The sequence below is a fragment of the Coregonus lavaretus genome (genome assembly GCF_964263955.1).
Source record: "Coregonus lavaretus genome assembly, contig: HAP1_SCAFFOLD_241, whole genome shotgun sequence".
Classification (NCBI taxonomy): domain Eukaryota; kingdom Metazoa; phylum Chordata; class Actinopteri; order Salmoniformes; family Salmonidae; genus Coregonus; species Coregonus lavaretus.
In genome coordinates, this window is record NW_028158987.1 from 400,024 (window position 1) to 415,865 (window position 15,842).

General features: G+C 44.8%; 2 protein-coding genes across 2 annotated transcripts in view; both read right to left on the reverse strand.

Annotated features, from left to right (window-relative positions):
- LOC311123395 (ribonuclease inhibitor-like) overlaps positions 1-15,842 on the reverse strand; it is a gene marked incomplete at its 5' end in the record, with an annotated part of 98,082 nt that overhangs the window by 76,909 nt on the left and 5,331 nt on the right. The window lies entirely within an intron of this gene.
- Positions 8,379-10,916, reverse strand: LOC311123388 (stonustoxin subunit beta-like; the record flags this gene model as incomplete). Its single annotated transcript, XM_084197657.1, has 2 exons — positions 8,379-10,477; positions 10,913-10,916. The coding sequence occupies 2 exons, from the start codon at positions 10,914-10,916 to the stop codon at positions 9,954-9,956; spliced, it is 528 nt and encodes a 175-aa protein (XP_084053783.1). The 3' UTR covers positions 8,379-9,953.

Sequence of the window (15,842 nt, forward strand, 5' to 3'; positions counted from 1 at the left end):
TGGGGAAATACCCAACCTGCCTGTACTGTGGGAGAAAACTGACATTTTGAGGCACGTGGTTCAAAGGCAGAGAGTGACTGCTACAAGCCAGATGCAGTTTGATGAGTTATGGGAGAGATACAAGCACATTCAGTGAGCACAGACGGAGCATGTTGCACTGGAGGAAAGGGCAGCTGATTCAACTGACATTTGAGAGGGATCTTACAAGCAAATTCAGTGGGGAGTGGAAGGAGAGACTGCTGAGGAGGTTCAACACAGCATCAAGGCGGCTGCAACTCTTTTGAATCTGGGTGAGAACAGGCAGCCTTGCTGGGCTTGTATTATTTAGTTATTTGCTAGCTTTTGGAAATGCGTGGCAAACGTCAGAAATAGGCGTAGACGTGATTTTCTTTATTGCCGTTGCTGCCAAGTCTACTGCTTGATTTCTGTGATTGGATTGGAAAAGTTTTGTTTATAATATATTCAGATTGTTTTTAATGTTGTTTTGTAATGTAGAAGAGGTGCTTTGCATTACATTGATGAGGGTGGGCAGACCTTGACCAATGGTTGAGTAACGATGTAGCTATAGTGTTGCCATAAACAACTCGTTGCTATGGAATACTAATGTCTCTGTTATCATATGCAGCGTAGGACGGCACTCTTGTGGGAAGACAGCTTGGTAGCTGCGTTCAAGCTGCATTGTACCGATAAGTCGTGGTAGTGCATTGTACATTATTGTTTGCTTTCCGCGATTGGAAATGCATTGTATTGGCATGAGGAAGTGTTTACGGTAATTAGCAACTGTTTTGCATTGGATTTATGGGTATTTTGCATGTAGCTGTGTAGCGTTGTCATAACTTGCAATTTCTCAAGCCGGTTATGAATTGTTATGCAAATACATTGTGTGTAATTGTACTATCGATTATAATCCATCCTGTGTTATCAGCAAGCGAAAATAGTTGTGCCCCCTTAGTAATTTTTTATGCCCCCTTGCTGAGTTAATCCTACCGCCGGGCCTGGGTTACAGGTGAAATAAATGATGGTGAACGTGCAAGGTGATGAGATTGATGCTCCTTTCCAATAAATATCGAGGGTCTTATTCTGGTGACATGTTGATCGATGCTTGGCTGCTAATGAAGGTAGTTATGTGGCACTACATTAGATCACTCTAATATGGTATCCTTCCGCGCTGCAGGATACATTCAGAGTAAGAATTAGTGATTAGTCCGGAGTCCCGGCTAGTGCTGCGGCTGACCCCCTTAAATACCTGCCGCCTCAGTACATCCACCTCTTCCTTTTCTCACCTCATTCATTTGTCTTGGAGATGAGAGGCTGGTGGTTGACAGAGGAAAAGGAAACCAGGTAGAAAGAGGAGGATACAGGGCATTCAGAAAGGATTCTGACCCCTTGACCTTTTTCCACATTTTGTTACGTTACAGCATTCTACAATTGATTAATTAAATAACAGTCCTCATCAAATCAAATCAAATTTTATTTGTCACATACAGGTGTTTAGCAGATGTTATTGCGGGTGTAGCGAAATGCTTGTGCTTCTAGCTCCGACAGTGCAGTAATATCTAACAAGTAATATCTAACAATTTCACAACATATACCCAATACACACAAAACTAGTAAGGAATGGGATTTAAGAATATATACATATATGGACAAGCAATGACAGAGCGGCATTGACTAAGATACAGTAGAATATTATAGAATGCAGTATATACCTATGAGATGAGTAGTGCAAGATCTGGAAACATTATTAATGGTTAACTAGTCTGTTTATTCCACTGATTCATATTGATACCAGTCCATTCATTGGCTGTAAAAGTGGGTAAAACAGAAAAGCATATAACTGTAGCTATGTGGTCTTTACTTGAGTGTGTTTCAGCAGGGTGAGGTCAGAGAGATGCTTCCAAGTCAGTATTTTTCTGAACTCCTAAAATCCTTTATACAATCTGATGGGATGAATGTTCAACCCCATTAAAATGACCATAAAGTCTATATAGCACCTTTAAGTTAAGACCTCACAGATCTGTTCATGGCAAAGCAGTTCATTTAATGATATTAACTGACTCTTAAAGAATATAACTTATAAATCATGAGCCTCATCTTGAGGAGTCACCTGTGACAGTATTCATAAAGAGTAGGAGTACTGATCTGGGATCAGTTTTGACTTTTAGATCATAATGAAACAGATTAAATGGACAGGGGGGGACCTAATCCTAGATCAGCACTCCTCCTCTGGGAAACTGCATGTATGAAACCGAACACATAGTCGTAGTCTAGTTACAGCAGGTGGTTACTGCCATCTAGTGGAAGATACCAATAAAACACTTGATTATCAGGGTGGGGAGACGGCTGAGATGAAACAGAACGTAAAGAAGACTATCCTGCTCAGAACAGTGAACAAACAAAGGCAGAAGCTGCTGGTAAAGCAACATTAACGGTGTGATGGAGAGTGGTAAAGCAACACTCACGGTGTGATGGAGAGTGGTAAAGCAACACTCACGGTGTGATGGAGAGTGGTAAAGCAACACTCACGGTGTGATGGAGAGTGGTAAAGCAACACTCACGGTGTGATGGAGAGTGGTAAAGCAACACTCACGGTGTGATGGAGAGTGGTAAAGCAACACTCACGGTGTGATGGAGAGTGGTATAGCAACACTCACGGTGTTCAGATGTAAAATAAATAAGTGTTAGCTTCCTCAGCACCATGCACCCCACTGTTGCCACCGGCGGTGACCAGAAGAAGAAACCGGAGACAGTGACAGACTACAATCACACAAAGGTATATACAGTATCTCTACCATATACAGATAGCCTTCCCATCTGCCAAACACCAAATAGGATCCCCTTTTATTATATTACATTCATATTATTACTATTAGTATTATCATTCTATATAATTATAACCTTTTCTATTCTATTTTATTTTATGTTAAAGCTTGGTGTGGATGCACTCGACCAGATGTCCAGACTGTACTCTGTAAAAGGGGGTACTCTCCTCTGACCTGTTGACTGTACTCTGTAAAAGGGGGTACTCTCCTCTGGCCTGTTGACTGTACTCTGTAAAAGGGGGTACTCTCCTCTGGCCTGTTGACTGTACTCTGTAAAAGGCGGTACTCTCCTCTGGCCTGTTGACTGTACTCTGTAAAAGGGGGTACTCTCCTCTGGCCTGTTGACTGTACTCTGTAAAAGGGGGTACTCTCCTCTGACATGTTGACTGTACTCTGTAAAAGGGGGTACTCTCCTCTGGCCTGTTGACTGTACTCTGTAAAAGGGGGTACTCTCCTCTGGCCTGTTGACTGTACTCTGTAAAAGGGGGTACTCTCCTCTGGCCTGTTGACTGTACTCTGTAAAAGGGGGTACTCTCCTCTGGCCTGTTGACTGTACTCTGTAAAAGGGGGTACTCTCCTCTGGCCTGTTGACTGTACTCTGTAAAAGGGGGTACTCTCCTCTGGCCTGTTGACTGTACTCTGTAAAAGGGGGTACTCTCCTCTGGCCTGTTGACTGTACTCTGTAAAAGGGGGTACTCTCCTCTGGCCTGTTGACTGTACTCTGTAAAAGGGGGTACTCTCCTCTGGCCTGTTGACTGTACTCTGTAAAAGGGGGTACTCTCCGCTGGCCTGTTGAGGTGTTCTACAATGTGCTCGACATGGCTGCCATCAACACGTGTTGTACAAGCAATGCCTTGACAAGACAGTCAGCAGGAGACATTTCATCTTGGATCTGGCATGTGAGCTTGGTGAGAACCACATGAATGCAGAGAAAGAAACTACAGTCACCAAGCAGGCCGCCAAGACAGCAGGTCCTGCTCTCCCTCTTCCCCAAGCACCACAGCTCCCACTGGGGAAAAATACACAATGCCAAGACAGCAGGTTCACCCTCTTCCCCAAGCACCACAGCTCCTACTGGGGAAAAATACACAATGTCAAGACAGCAGGTCCTGTTCTCCCTCTTCCCCTAGCACCACAGCTCCTACTGGGGAAAATACATAATGTCAAGACAGCAGGTCCTGCTCTCCCTCTTCCCCAAGAACCACAGCTCCCAAAGGGGAAAAATATACAATGCCAAGACAGCAGGTCCTGCTCTCCCTCTTCCCCAAGCACCACAAGTGCAGGGCAACCGATTTGATTTGTTTGTGGACCTGAAGCATAAAGAGAAGACGTGTTTGGCTCATGTGTAAAGGCTCGGTATAGTGTCTGGTACAATCAACACATGATTGTTTTTATATCTTGTCATAAATATATTAACACAAATATTTATTTATGCAATTCATCCTTTACAATTGTTAATGCACTGGTGCTTTTGTTTAGGAATACAGCAAATCATTTCACCTGAGCACCTGGCTAGTTATATTATTATTATAAATTTTTTTGATTTGTACTTTGTCAAAATAAACTGTAAATGGACTTTATTAAGTACTAAAACTCTATTACTAATAGAATCTACAAATACAGTTTATCAAATGGATTATACTGTAATGTTTTTATTGTAAAGGAAACAGAAATAGGATACTGTATAGGCCGATTTTATTTTTACTTTGTAGAATTAACTATTGTTGTTATTTTATTGATATATTTCCACTAATATTTCTTCATGCAATAAATAATTTACAACAGTTAATGCACTATTTATCAAGTGTTTATTAAACAAACCATGTTTGCACACCTTGCACCTTGCTGGTTGATATGCATCTGATGCATATGCTAAAGTGGACGCCTGGTAACTTTCTCTAGCGGGTTCTTATATGCTGAAAGAACAGGTGGTTCTAGTGTTAAGGACTGATAGATGGGTGTTGCTCATGCATTCACTCATGCTGACCGGCTCCAGTACTTTGTTCTTGACTAAAGCGTCCAAGTCAGCCTTGACTTTTGGTCTGATAGCATAAGGTACAGGTCCTGCTTTCAGAAACGTTGGTTTGCTGTCTGGCTTAATGCTAAGCTTCCCTGTAATGTCGTTCATACTACCCAGCTGTCCATTAAAGACTTCTCCATGTTTCTTTAAGATGGCAGGTAGGTCTGTGTCTCCATGTGTCATTGTATGCACTGATGGCCAGTCCAGTATGATTTTCTCCAACTATGAACCTCCCAGTAGTGATGCATAGTCTCCTTTCACAACATAGAGTGGCAGCTTTTCAGTTTGTCTGTTTACCTGAACTGTGACATCAGTGATGCCTCTCACAGCGACAGATTCACCTGTGTAAGTCTTTAACATGAGGTGCGCTGGTTGAAGTGGAAGGTGTTTCAGTGGATTTATTCTGACACAAGAGATACAGCTGCCCCTGTGTCAATCTCCATACCCACCGGCTGTCCCTCTAGCAAAGGGGAGACATAGTAGCTGTGCAGCCCGCCAGGAAAAAGTCTGGATTTTCAGTGTGACTTCCTGGTCTGATGAGTCACTCACCTCAGTGTTCTCTTACTCAACAGTGTGAACATGTCTATGTGTCTTTCGTTGGAATGCCTGTTTCTTGTTTCCCGTTTTTGTGATTTCTCTGTTCTCTTTTTGTTTCTGGAGACTTGTCCGATGTTGCCCTTTTTTACCACAGGCTGGACAATCCATGTCCTTCCACCAGCATGTAGAAGCCTGATGTCCCTTTTTACCACAGGCTGGACAATCCATGTCCTTCCACCAGCATGTAGAAGCCTGATGTCCCTTTTTACCACAGGCTGGACAATCCATGTCCTTACTCCAGCATGTAGAAGCCTGATGTCCCTTTTTACCACAGGCTGGACAATCCATGTCCTTACACCAGCATGTGACTTGATTTCCCAGTCTCTGATTTTCAGTTGAAACTCTGTGATCAACTTTTCATTTATTTGAAAGGAACACAGACAAAAACAAATAGCAGCAGGAATGGTTATACAGCTAGAGACACAATACTGTTAAAATATATATCAGAACAAATAGCAGCAGGAATGGTTATACAGCTAGAGACACAATACTGTTAAAATATATATCAGAATAAATAGCAGCAGGAATGGTTACACAGCTAGAGACACAATACTGTTAAAATATATATCAGAACAAATAGCAGCAGGAATGGTTATACAGCTAGAGAAACAATACTGTTAAAATATATATCAGTATATTATGGAAACTAGTTATTGCAGATCAATACAATTATAATAAACCACATATACAATCACCCACCTCAGCTGCATCCACCCACCCTCCAACCCCTCCTGGGACCACCCCAACCCACCCTTCAACCCCTCCTGGGACCACCCCAACACACCCTCCAACCCCTCCTGGGACCACCCCAACCCACCCTCCAACCCCTCCTGGGACCACCCCAACCCACCCTCCAACCCCTCCTGGGACCACCCCAACCCACCCTCCAGCCCTTCCTGGGACCACCCCAACACACCCTCCAACCCCTCCTGGGACCACCCCAACCCACCCTCCAGCCCTTCCTGGGACCACCCCAACCCACCCTCCAACCCCTCCTGGGACCACCCCAACCCACCCCAACCCACCCTCCAACCCCTCCTGGGACCACCCCAACCCACCCTCCAACCCCTCCTGGGACCACCCCAACCCACCCTCCAACCCCTCCTGGGACCACCCCAACCCACCCTCCAACCCCTCCTGGGACCACCCCAACCCACCCTCCAACCCCTCCTGGGACCACCCCAACCCACCCTCCAACCCCTCCTGGGACCACCCCAACACACCCTCCAACCCCTCCTGGGACCACCCCAACCCACCCTCCAACCCCGCCTGGGACCACCCCAACCCACCCTCCAACCCCTCCTGGGACCACCCCAACCCACCCTCCAACCCCTCCTGGGACCACCCCAACACACCCAACCTGATCTCCATTAAATTAAATACTAAATCAAGGTACACATTTGCACAAAATCTATAATGAACTGTCAATCTATTGGGTAAAACCCACTACAGGAGTTATTTTATGGTTTCAGCTGCATTTGTTGTTTGGCCCCATGGATCCTAGTAGTGGATAGTTCTAAATAAATGATATCTATAAAAGTGCTGATCCAATGAGGTGTGGTGGTTGCCATCTTAGTTCCAACATCTTTTTAGCTGCTGTCCAACCTGACAACATTATACGTCTTTGCTGTAATGACAGTGGTGAATTATCATTCAGTAATAACAGTTTGGGGGAACAAGGTATGAGGATACCTCTTTCCAAAACATGTCCCCTGGTCACTCCCAGTACATATAATTAAAGGAGCCCAAGGCACCTTGATTACATAGATCACACAGAGGAGCGGTTGTGATTTCTATTAAATTATGTTTTCTAGGTGGACGGTTTACCCTGTGTATGAGATTAAAATGTATCAGCTGATGATTGGGATTGTTAGATGAACCCACTAAGTTCCTGATGAACTCAACTGGTGAGCCTCTTTAGCAGCTAGTTCCATGGACACACTGATTTCAATGTCCTTTGCCAAGGTCAGATGACTTTCAGTCAACAGTCTCTTTTGTGTAGCTTCACTCCGTAGCCCACATACTAGTCTGTCTCTAATGATGTCATTTAGAACAGCATTAAACTCACAGTGTTCTGATAGTTTCTTTAATGCAGCAGCAAACATTGTTACTGATTCTCCCTCTTCCTGATGTCTCCTGTGGAACCTGAACCTTTCAGCATTAACTAGTGGTTCTGGTGAAAAATGTCCTTTAAGTATCTCCACAATATCCCCATACGTCTTATTACCTGTTCTGTCTGGCTGTAGCAGGCTGCCTAGTAAATTAAATGTCTTTGGCCCCATCACACTAAAACATGTAGGCACAATGTTGTCCTCATCCATGTCATTTACAAGAACAAAATATTCAAACCGTTCTGTATATGAGTTCCACTGATCAATACTTTCATCAAACTGTCCAATGTTTCCAACAATTCCAATAATTTTTCGTTTCTCAATAAGCTCCTGATTGTCACTCACTTCAGTATTGTCCTCAACCAAAGCAATATTTTCCTCAGTCACGTGATCTTCATTCACTTCACTCACTGACGTTTCCTCCTAAATTCGCTCATTTAGCAGATTTAATTAAAAGGTTTGTCTTCACAGTTTAATAAATGTCTTTCCTTTAATCAATATATATTCCTCCTTTTTAATCAAGTTGTTTTCCCGCTCCGACATCCGTCTCAAGTCCTTTTCTACTGTCCATGACGATGCTAACTCTCTCTCTTAGCTAGCTGGACTATGCACTTGCCTCTGCTAGCAATACACTGTGCTAACATTAGCCTAGACTGGACCACAGAAAATAACAGTTTTAAACAGTTGTAAAAACCCACTTCTTCCAGACAAAATAGTTCCTGTAAATTCAGACTTACTCATCACCAATCTGTTGTTATGTCTCGTTGGTTTCATAACCACGTCTGTATAACAATTCAATAATGATGAGACGGGAGACAGGAATCAGTTCAACCATTTATCTGGAACGTGATCATCTCAACACATACAAACCCCCATGATGCTCTGCAGCACAACCCCAATATACAACAAATACATAAGTAAATGGACACAAAACAAAACTCAGAGGAATTTAAATGTTCATTTCTAGAAAGTAGGGCCATGGGATAGGGTCAGAAAGGTCAGTATGTTTGATAACTGGTTACAGAGGTGACATAACAAGCATAAGGTCCATTATAACACAGTGAAGTAGAGGTGGGAGCTAAAAGCAGACATGGACAGTGAGACGGTGTGAGGAGGTCAGGGGTGAAACACTAGATCAGGACAGATAGAAATGGCAGGGCTGGAAATAGACACAGATACACATTCTGATCATGGCTCAGACCTGACCTGAGACACCCAAACAGAAGATGACATAGCAAAGTCCTGTCCAGTAGGCTATATGGGATTTCCTTTCATCAAAATCCTACACATGGAAATGTGGCCAGTGTGTGTGTGTGTGTGTCCAGTGTGTGTGTGTGTCCAGTGTGTGTGTGTTTGTGTGTGTGTCCAGTGTGTGTGTGTGTCTCCATTGTGTGTGAGTGTGTGTGTCCAGTGTGTGTGTGTGTGTGTGTGTGTGTGTGTGTGTGTGTGTGTGTGTGTGTGTGTCCAATGTGTGTGTCCTGTGTGTGGGTGTCCAGTGTGTGTGTGTCCAGCGTATGTGTGTCCAGTGTGTGTGTGTGTCCAGTGTGTGTGTCCAGTGTGTGTGTGTGTGTGTGTGTCCAGTGTGTGTGAGTGTGTGTGTAAGTGTGTATGTGTGTGTGTCCAGTGTCTGTGTGTGTGTCCAGTGTGTGTGAGTGTGAGTGTCCAGTGTGTGTGTCCAGTGTGTGTGTGTGTGTCCAGTGTGTGTGAGTGTGTGTGTCCAGTGTGTGTGTGTGTGTGTGTCCAGTGTGTGTGTGTGTCAGGTGTGTGTGTGTCCAGTGTGTGTGAGTGTGTGTGTAAGTGTGTATGTGTGTGTGTCCAGTGTCTGTGTGTGTGTCCAGTGTGTGTGAGTGTGAGTGTCCAGTGTGTGTGTCCAGTGTGTGTGTGTGTGTCCAGTGTTGGTGAGTGTGTTTGTCCAGTGTGTGTGTGTGTGTGTGTCCAGTGTGTGTGTCCTGTGTGTGTGTGTGTGTGTCAGGTGTGTGTGTGTCGTGTGTGTGTGTGTCTGTCCAGTATGTATGTGTGTGGGTCCAGTGTGAGTGTGTGTGTGTGTGTGTGTGTGTGTTTGTGTGTGTGTGTCCAGTGTGTGTGTGTCCAGCGTATATGTGTGTGTCCAGTGTGTATGTGTGTGTGTGTCCAGTGTGTATGTGTGTGGGTCCAGTGTGTGTGTGTTTGTGTGTGTCCAGTGTGTGTGAGTGTGTGAGTGTGTGTGTGTGAGTGTGTGTGTGTGTGTCCAGTGTGTGTGAGTGTGTGTGTAAGTGTGTATGTGTGTGTGTCCAGTGTCTGTGTGTGTGTCCAGTGTGTGTGAGTGTGTGTGTCCAGTGTGTGTGAGTGTGTGTGTCCAGTGTGTGTGCGTGTCCAGTGTGTGTCCAGTGTGTGTGTGTGTGTCAGTGTTACCATGGTTATTATTTACAGGGACACTGAGGCGTCATCATGAACCCTAAACCCTGGATAGAGGGGCTCAGTGAATGTGGAGTGGAATGTGTTCAGGTGGGTCAGTGTGTCAGAGGAGACTCTGTAGAAGGACAGAGTGCCGGCTGGCCAGTCCAGATACACTCCTACTCTGTGGGGGCTGGAGGAGGGGACGTCTATGGTAGTGGACTTATTATTGTGACAGGCAGAGTAACTGTTGTCAGAGCAGAACAGACTCCAGGACTTGTCATTCCATCCAATCCCACAGTCATAACCCCCTCCTCTCCTGCTGATTCCTTTATATGCCACTCCTATAACAGCCCCTAACCCACTCCACTCTACCTCCCAGTAACAGCGCCCAGTCAGACCCTCTCTACACAGCACCTGACTCCAGTGCTCAAATCTCTCTGGGTGATCAGGATACGGCTGCTTCTCTCTCCTCCATGTCACCTTTCTGTTCTCCTCAGACAGAGAGAGGAGTCTGTTTACTGTGTCTAGGTCCAGTGTGAGATCACAGACATCTGATGGATGAAACCAGACACAATATTAGAAATCATCATCATTCACATTAGAATGTTAACTCACTTTTCACTAATTCATTTAATGTAGATGTTTCTAGGTATCAAAAGGAGAAGTTAAGGTAACTTGAGACTTGTTGAATGATCATATGTTATACTGTATGGTAATATAAAACACACGTATTCCTGTTAATTACACACACACACACACACACACACACACACACACACACACACACACACACACACACACACACACACACACTGAACACACACACACACACACACACACATCCTGAACAAACACACACACCCACACAAACTGAACACACACACACACACAAACACACACACACACACACACACACACACACACACACACACACACACACACACACATCCTGAACACACACACACACACACCCTGAACACACACACACATTTCTAAATTAACACGAACATGCCACACACACATACACAGACACACACATTGTTAAAGCAACTCTTTGTAAACGTTGGTGTCCCTGATTTGTGCTTCTGTAGAACTACAGCTGATATTTAATATGACCAAGTAAGTAATGATGGTGGTCTTTGACTTTGACTTCACTTGAATTAAGACTTATTCTTAGTCATATTCTTCACAGCAGTCAACACTCACATTTTCTAAGTCCAGGTTTCATTGTGTTCTCTCCACCATGTTCCACACTGTAGCGGTAAGCAGAAGAACAGACAGTCATTGAGGGATACACCTGAACTCACACACACACACACACACACACACACAAACACACACACACACACACACACACACACACACACACAGTCAGCATATAACTTTGTCCAAGTGTGTGTGTAGTGTGTGTGTGTGTGTGTCCAGTGTTTGTGTCCTGTGTGTGTCCTTTTTGTGTACGTGTCCTTTTTGTCCAGTGTGTGTGTGTGTGTGTCCAGTGTGTGTGTGTCCAGTGTATGTGTGTGTGTGTGTCCAGTGTGTGTGTGTGTCCAGTGTGTGTGTGTCCAGTGTGTGTGTGCGTGTGTCCAGTGTGTGTGTGTCCAGTGTATGTGTGTGTGTCCAGTGTGTGTGTGTGTGTGTCCAGTGTGTGTGTTTCCAGTGTGTTTGTGTCCAGTGTGTGTGTGATCGTGTGTCCAGAGTGCGTGTGTGTCAAGTGTGTGTGTGTGTGTGTGTCCAGTGTGTGTGTGCGTGTGTCCAGTGTGTGTGTGTCCAGTGTATGTGTGTGTGTGTCCAGTGTGTGTGTGTGTGTTTCCAGTGTGTGTGTGTGTCCAATGTATGTGTGAGTGTGTGTCCAGTGTATGTGTGTGTGTGTCCTGTGTGTGTTTCCAGTGTGTGTGTGTCCAGTGTGTGTTTCCAGTGTGTGTGTGTCCAGTGTGAGTGTGTGTGTGTGTGTGTGTCCAGTGTGTGTGTGTGTCCAGTGTATGTGTGTGTGTGTCCAGTGTGTGTGTGTGTGTGTGTCCAGTGTGTGTGTGTGTCCAATGTATGTGTGAGTGTGTGTCCAGTGTATGTGTGTGTGTGTCCTGTGTGTGTTTCCAGTGTGTGTGTGTCCAGTGTGTGTGTGTCCAGTGTGAATGTGTGTGTGTGTCCAGTGTGTGTGTGTCTAGTGTGTGTATGTATGGATCCAGTGTGTGTGTGTGTGTCCTGTGTGAGTGTGTTTGTTTCCTTTTTGTGTGTGTGTGTGTCCAGTCTGTGTCTGTGTGTGTCCAGTGTGTGTGTGTTTGTCCAGTGTGTTTGTTTGTGTGTGTGTGTGTGTGTCCAGCGTGTGTGTGTGTCTAGTGTGTGTATGTATGGATCCAGTGTGTGTGTGTGTGTGTCCTGTGTGAGTGTGTTTGTTTCCTTTTTGTGTGTGTGTGTGTCCAGTCTGTGTCTGTGTGTGTCCAGTGTGTGTGTGTTTGTCCAGTGTGTTTGTTTGTGTGTGTGTGTGTGTGTCCAGTCTGTGTCTGTGTGTGTCCAGTGTGTGTGTGTTTGTCCAGTGTGTTTGTTTGTGTGTGTGTGTGTGTGTGTCCAGTCTGTGTCTGTGTGTGTCCAGTGTGTGTGTGTTTGTCCAGTGTGTTTGTTTGTGTGTGTATGTGTGTCTAGTGTGTGTATGTATGGATCCAGTGTGTGTGTGTGTGTGTGTGTGTGTGTGTGTGTGTCCTGTGTTAGTGTTTCCTTTTTGTGTGTGTGTGTGTGTCCAGTCTGTGTCTGTGTGTGTGTGTATGTGTGCGTATGTGTGTGTCCAGCGTGTGTGTGTGTGTGGGTGGGTGTGTGTGAGTGTGTGTGTGTGTGTGCAGTGTGTGTGTGTGTGTGTGTGTCCAGTGCGTGTGTGTGTGTCCAGTGTGTGTGTCCAGTTTGAGTGTGTGGGTGTGTGTGACCAGTGTGAGTGTGTGTGTGTGTGAGTTTGTCCAGTGTGAGTGTGTGTGTGTGTGTGTGTGTGTCCAGTGTGAGTGTGTTTGTGTGTCTCCAGTGTGAGTGTGTGTGTGTGTGTCCAGTATGTTTGTGTGTGTCCAGTGTGTGTGTCCAGTTTGAGTGTGTGGGTGTGTGTGACCAGTGTGAGTGTGTTTGTGTGTCTCCAGTGTGAGTGTGTGTGTGTGTGTGTGTCCAGTGTGTGTCAAGGATGTGTGTGTGTGTGTGTGTGTGTGTGTGTCCAGTGTGTGTGTGTGTCCATTGTGTGTGTGTGTGTGTGTGTGTGTATGTCCAGTTTGAGTGTGTGGGTGTGTGTGACCAGTGTGAGTGTGTGTGTGTGTGAGTTTGTCCAGTGTGTGTGTGTGTGTGTGTCCAGTGTGTGTGTGTCCAGTTTGTGTCCAGTGTGTGTGTTCAGTGTGTGTGTCCAGTGTGTGTGTGTGTGTGTCCAGTTTGAGTGTGTGGGTGTGTGTGACCAGTGTGAGTGTGTGTGTGTGTGAGTTTGTCCAGTGTGTGTGTGTGTGTGTGTGTCCAGTGTGTGTGTGTCCAGTTTGTGTCCAGTGTGTGTGTTCAGTGTGTGTGTCCAGTGTGTGTGTGTGAGTTTGTCCAGTGTGTGTGTGTGGGTCCAGTGTGTGTGTTTCCAGTATGTGTGTGTGTGTGTCCAGTGTGAGTGTGTTTGTGTGTCTCCAGTGTGAGTGTGTGTGTGTGTCCAGTGTGTGTGTGTGTGTCCAGTGTTTGTGTGTGTGTGTGTGTCCAGTGTGTGTGTGTGGGTCCAGCGTGTGTGTGTGTGTGTCTAGTGTGTTTTATCCAATGTATGTGTGTGTGTATGTGTGTGTGTGTGTGTCCAGTGTGTTTTTTTTCCCAATTGTGTGTGTGTTCAGTGTGAATGAGTGAGTGTGTGTGTGGGTGGATCCAGTGTGTTAGTGTGTGTTGGTTCAGTTTGTGTGAGTAGTGTGTGTCCAATGTGTGTGTGTCCATTTGTGAGTGTGTGTGTGTGTGTGTGTGTGTCCAGTGTGTGTGTGTGTGTGTGTGTGTGTGTGTCCAGTGTGTGTGTGTGTGTGTGTGTGTCCAGTGTGTGTGTGAGTATCCAGTGTGAGTGTGTGTGTGTGTGTGTGTGTGATCCAGTGTGTGTGTGTATGTTTTTGTCCAGAGTGTGTGTTTTCAGTGTGTGTGTTTCCATTGTGTGTGTGTGTGTGTGTGTCCAGTGTGTGTGTGTCCAGTGTGTGTGTGTGCGTGTGTGTGTGTGTGTGTGTGTGCGTGTGTGTGTGCCCAGTGTGTGTGTGTGTCAAGGATGTGTGTGTGTGTGTGTGTCCAGCGTGTGTGTGTGTCCAGTTGAGTGTGTGTGTGTCCAGTGTGAGTGTGTGTGTGTGTCCAGAGTGTTTGTGTTTCCGGTGTGTGTGTGTGTGTGTGTGTGTCCAGTGTGTGTGTGTCCAGTGTGTGTGTGTGTCTAGTGTGTGTGTGAATATGTGTGTGTGTGTGTGTCCAGTGTGTGTGTGTGTGTGTGTGTGTGTGTGTGTCTGTGTGAGTGTGTGTGTGTGTCCAGTTTGTGTGTGTTTCCTTTTTGTGTATGTGTGTGGGGCCACTGTGTGTGTGTGTGTGTGTGTGAGACCAGTGTGTGTGTGTCTGTGTCCTTTGTGTGTATGTGTCCAGTGTGTGTTTGTCCAGTCTGTGTATGTCCTGTGTGTTTGTGTTCATTGTGTGCACTTGCATGTGTGTCCAGTGTGTATGTGTGTCCAGTGTATGTGTGTGTGTGATACACTGATACACGTGCACACACACACACACACACACACACACACACACACACACACACACACACACACACACCACACAGTCTTTATATAACTTAGTCCAAGTGGTGGTCAGAATGTTTGTCTTAACTAGCCTGATAACTCCAACATGTCTGATATGAACATTGACATAAACCCTCTACATACTTGAGTTTCTCCAGTCTGCAGTGTGGATCCTCCAGTCCAGCAGAGAGCAGTCTGACTCCTGAGTCTCCTGGGTGATTGTAGCTCAGGTCCAGCTCTCTCAGGTGTGAGGGGTTTGACTTCAGAGATGACACCAGAGAAGCACAGCCTTCCTCTGTGACTAGACAGCCTGACAGCCTGCAAAGAGTCAAATCATATTAAAACCACACTGCTATTCTTTGGTGGTGAAAATAGTGGCAGTATATTTTTTCAAAATGTTCAGATATATCAGCGTCCTGAAACCTGCCATATCTATTCATAAATGAATGTATCATTATTAGAAATGATCATAATATTGCTTGTAGAGAGAAACATGTATAGTACAAATATTTGAGTAGACTGACCAGAGCAGTTTAAAAAGCAGTATCAGTCAAAAGACAGACAGTGAGGTATCAGATTTAGATTGTATTGAGTATACAGTCCACACCATATCTATTTTGACAGTGAAGCTAACATTTTAAATGTGTCTCTATACTCCAGCATTTTGGATTTGAGATCAAATGTTTCATATGAGGTGACAGTATATAATGTCACCTTTTATTTGAGGGTATTTTCATACATATCTGTTTCACCATTTAGAAATGAAAGCACTTTATGTATCTAGTCCCCCACTTTTGAAGAAGTCATAAATATTCTGACCAATTCACTTACAGTGTATTAAAGTAGTCAAAAGTTTAGTATTTGGTCCCAAACTCATTGGTTGCATTTGCAGTTTGTTTTGGTTGTGTTTTGGGTTATGTTTTGTCCAATAGTAACTGAATGGTGGATGATGACTGGAGTAATTTTCTGTCTAAGTGAGTAGATAACATGTTTCTAAACACTACTAAATTAATCCTGATGATGACATGATTAAGAAAATCATGAATGAATCATGAATAATAATGAGTGAGAAAGTTACAGAGGCTACAACAGAACATGCTAACCTCTCACCATTACCAATAACAGAGGAGGTATGATCCTTGTTCCTCTGTAACTTTCTCATGCATCATCATTCACGATTCAT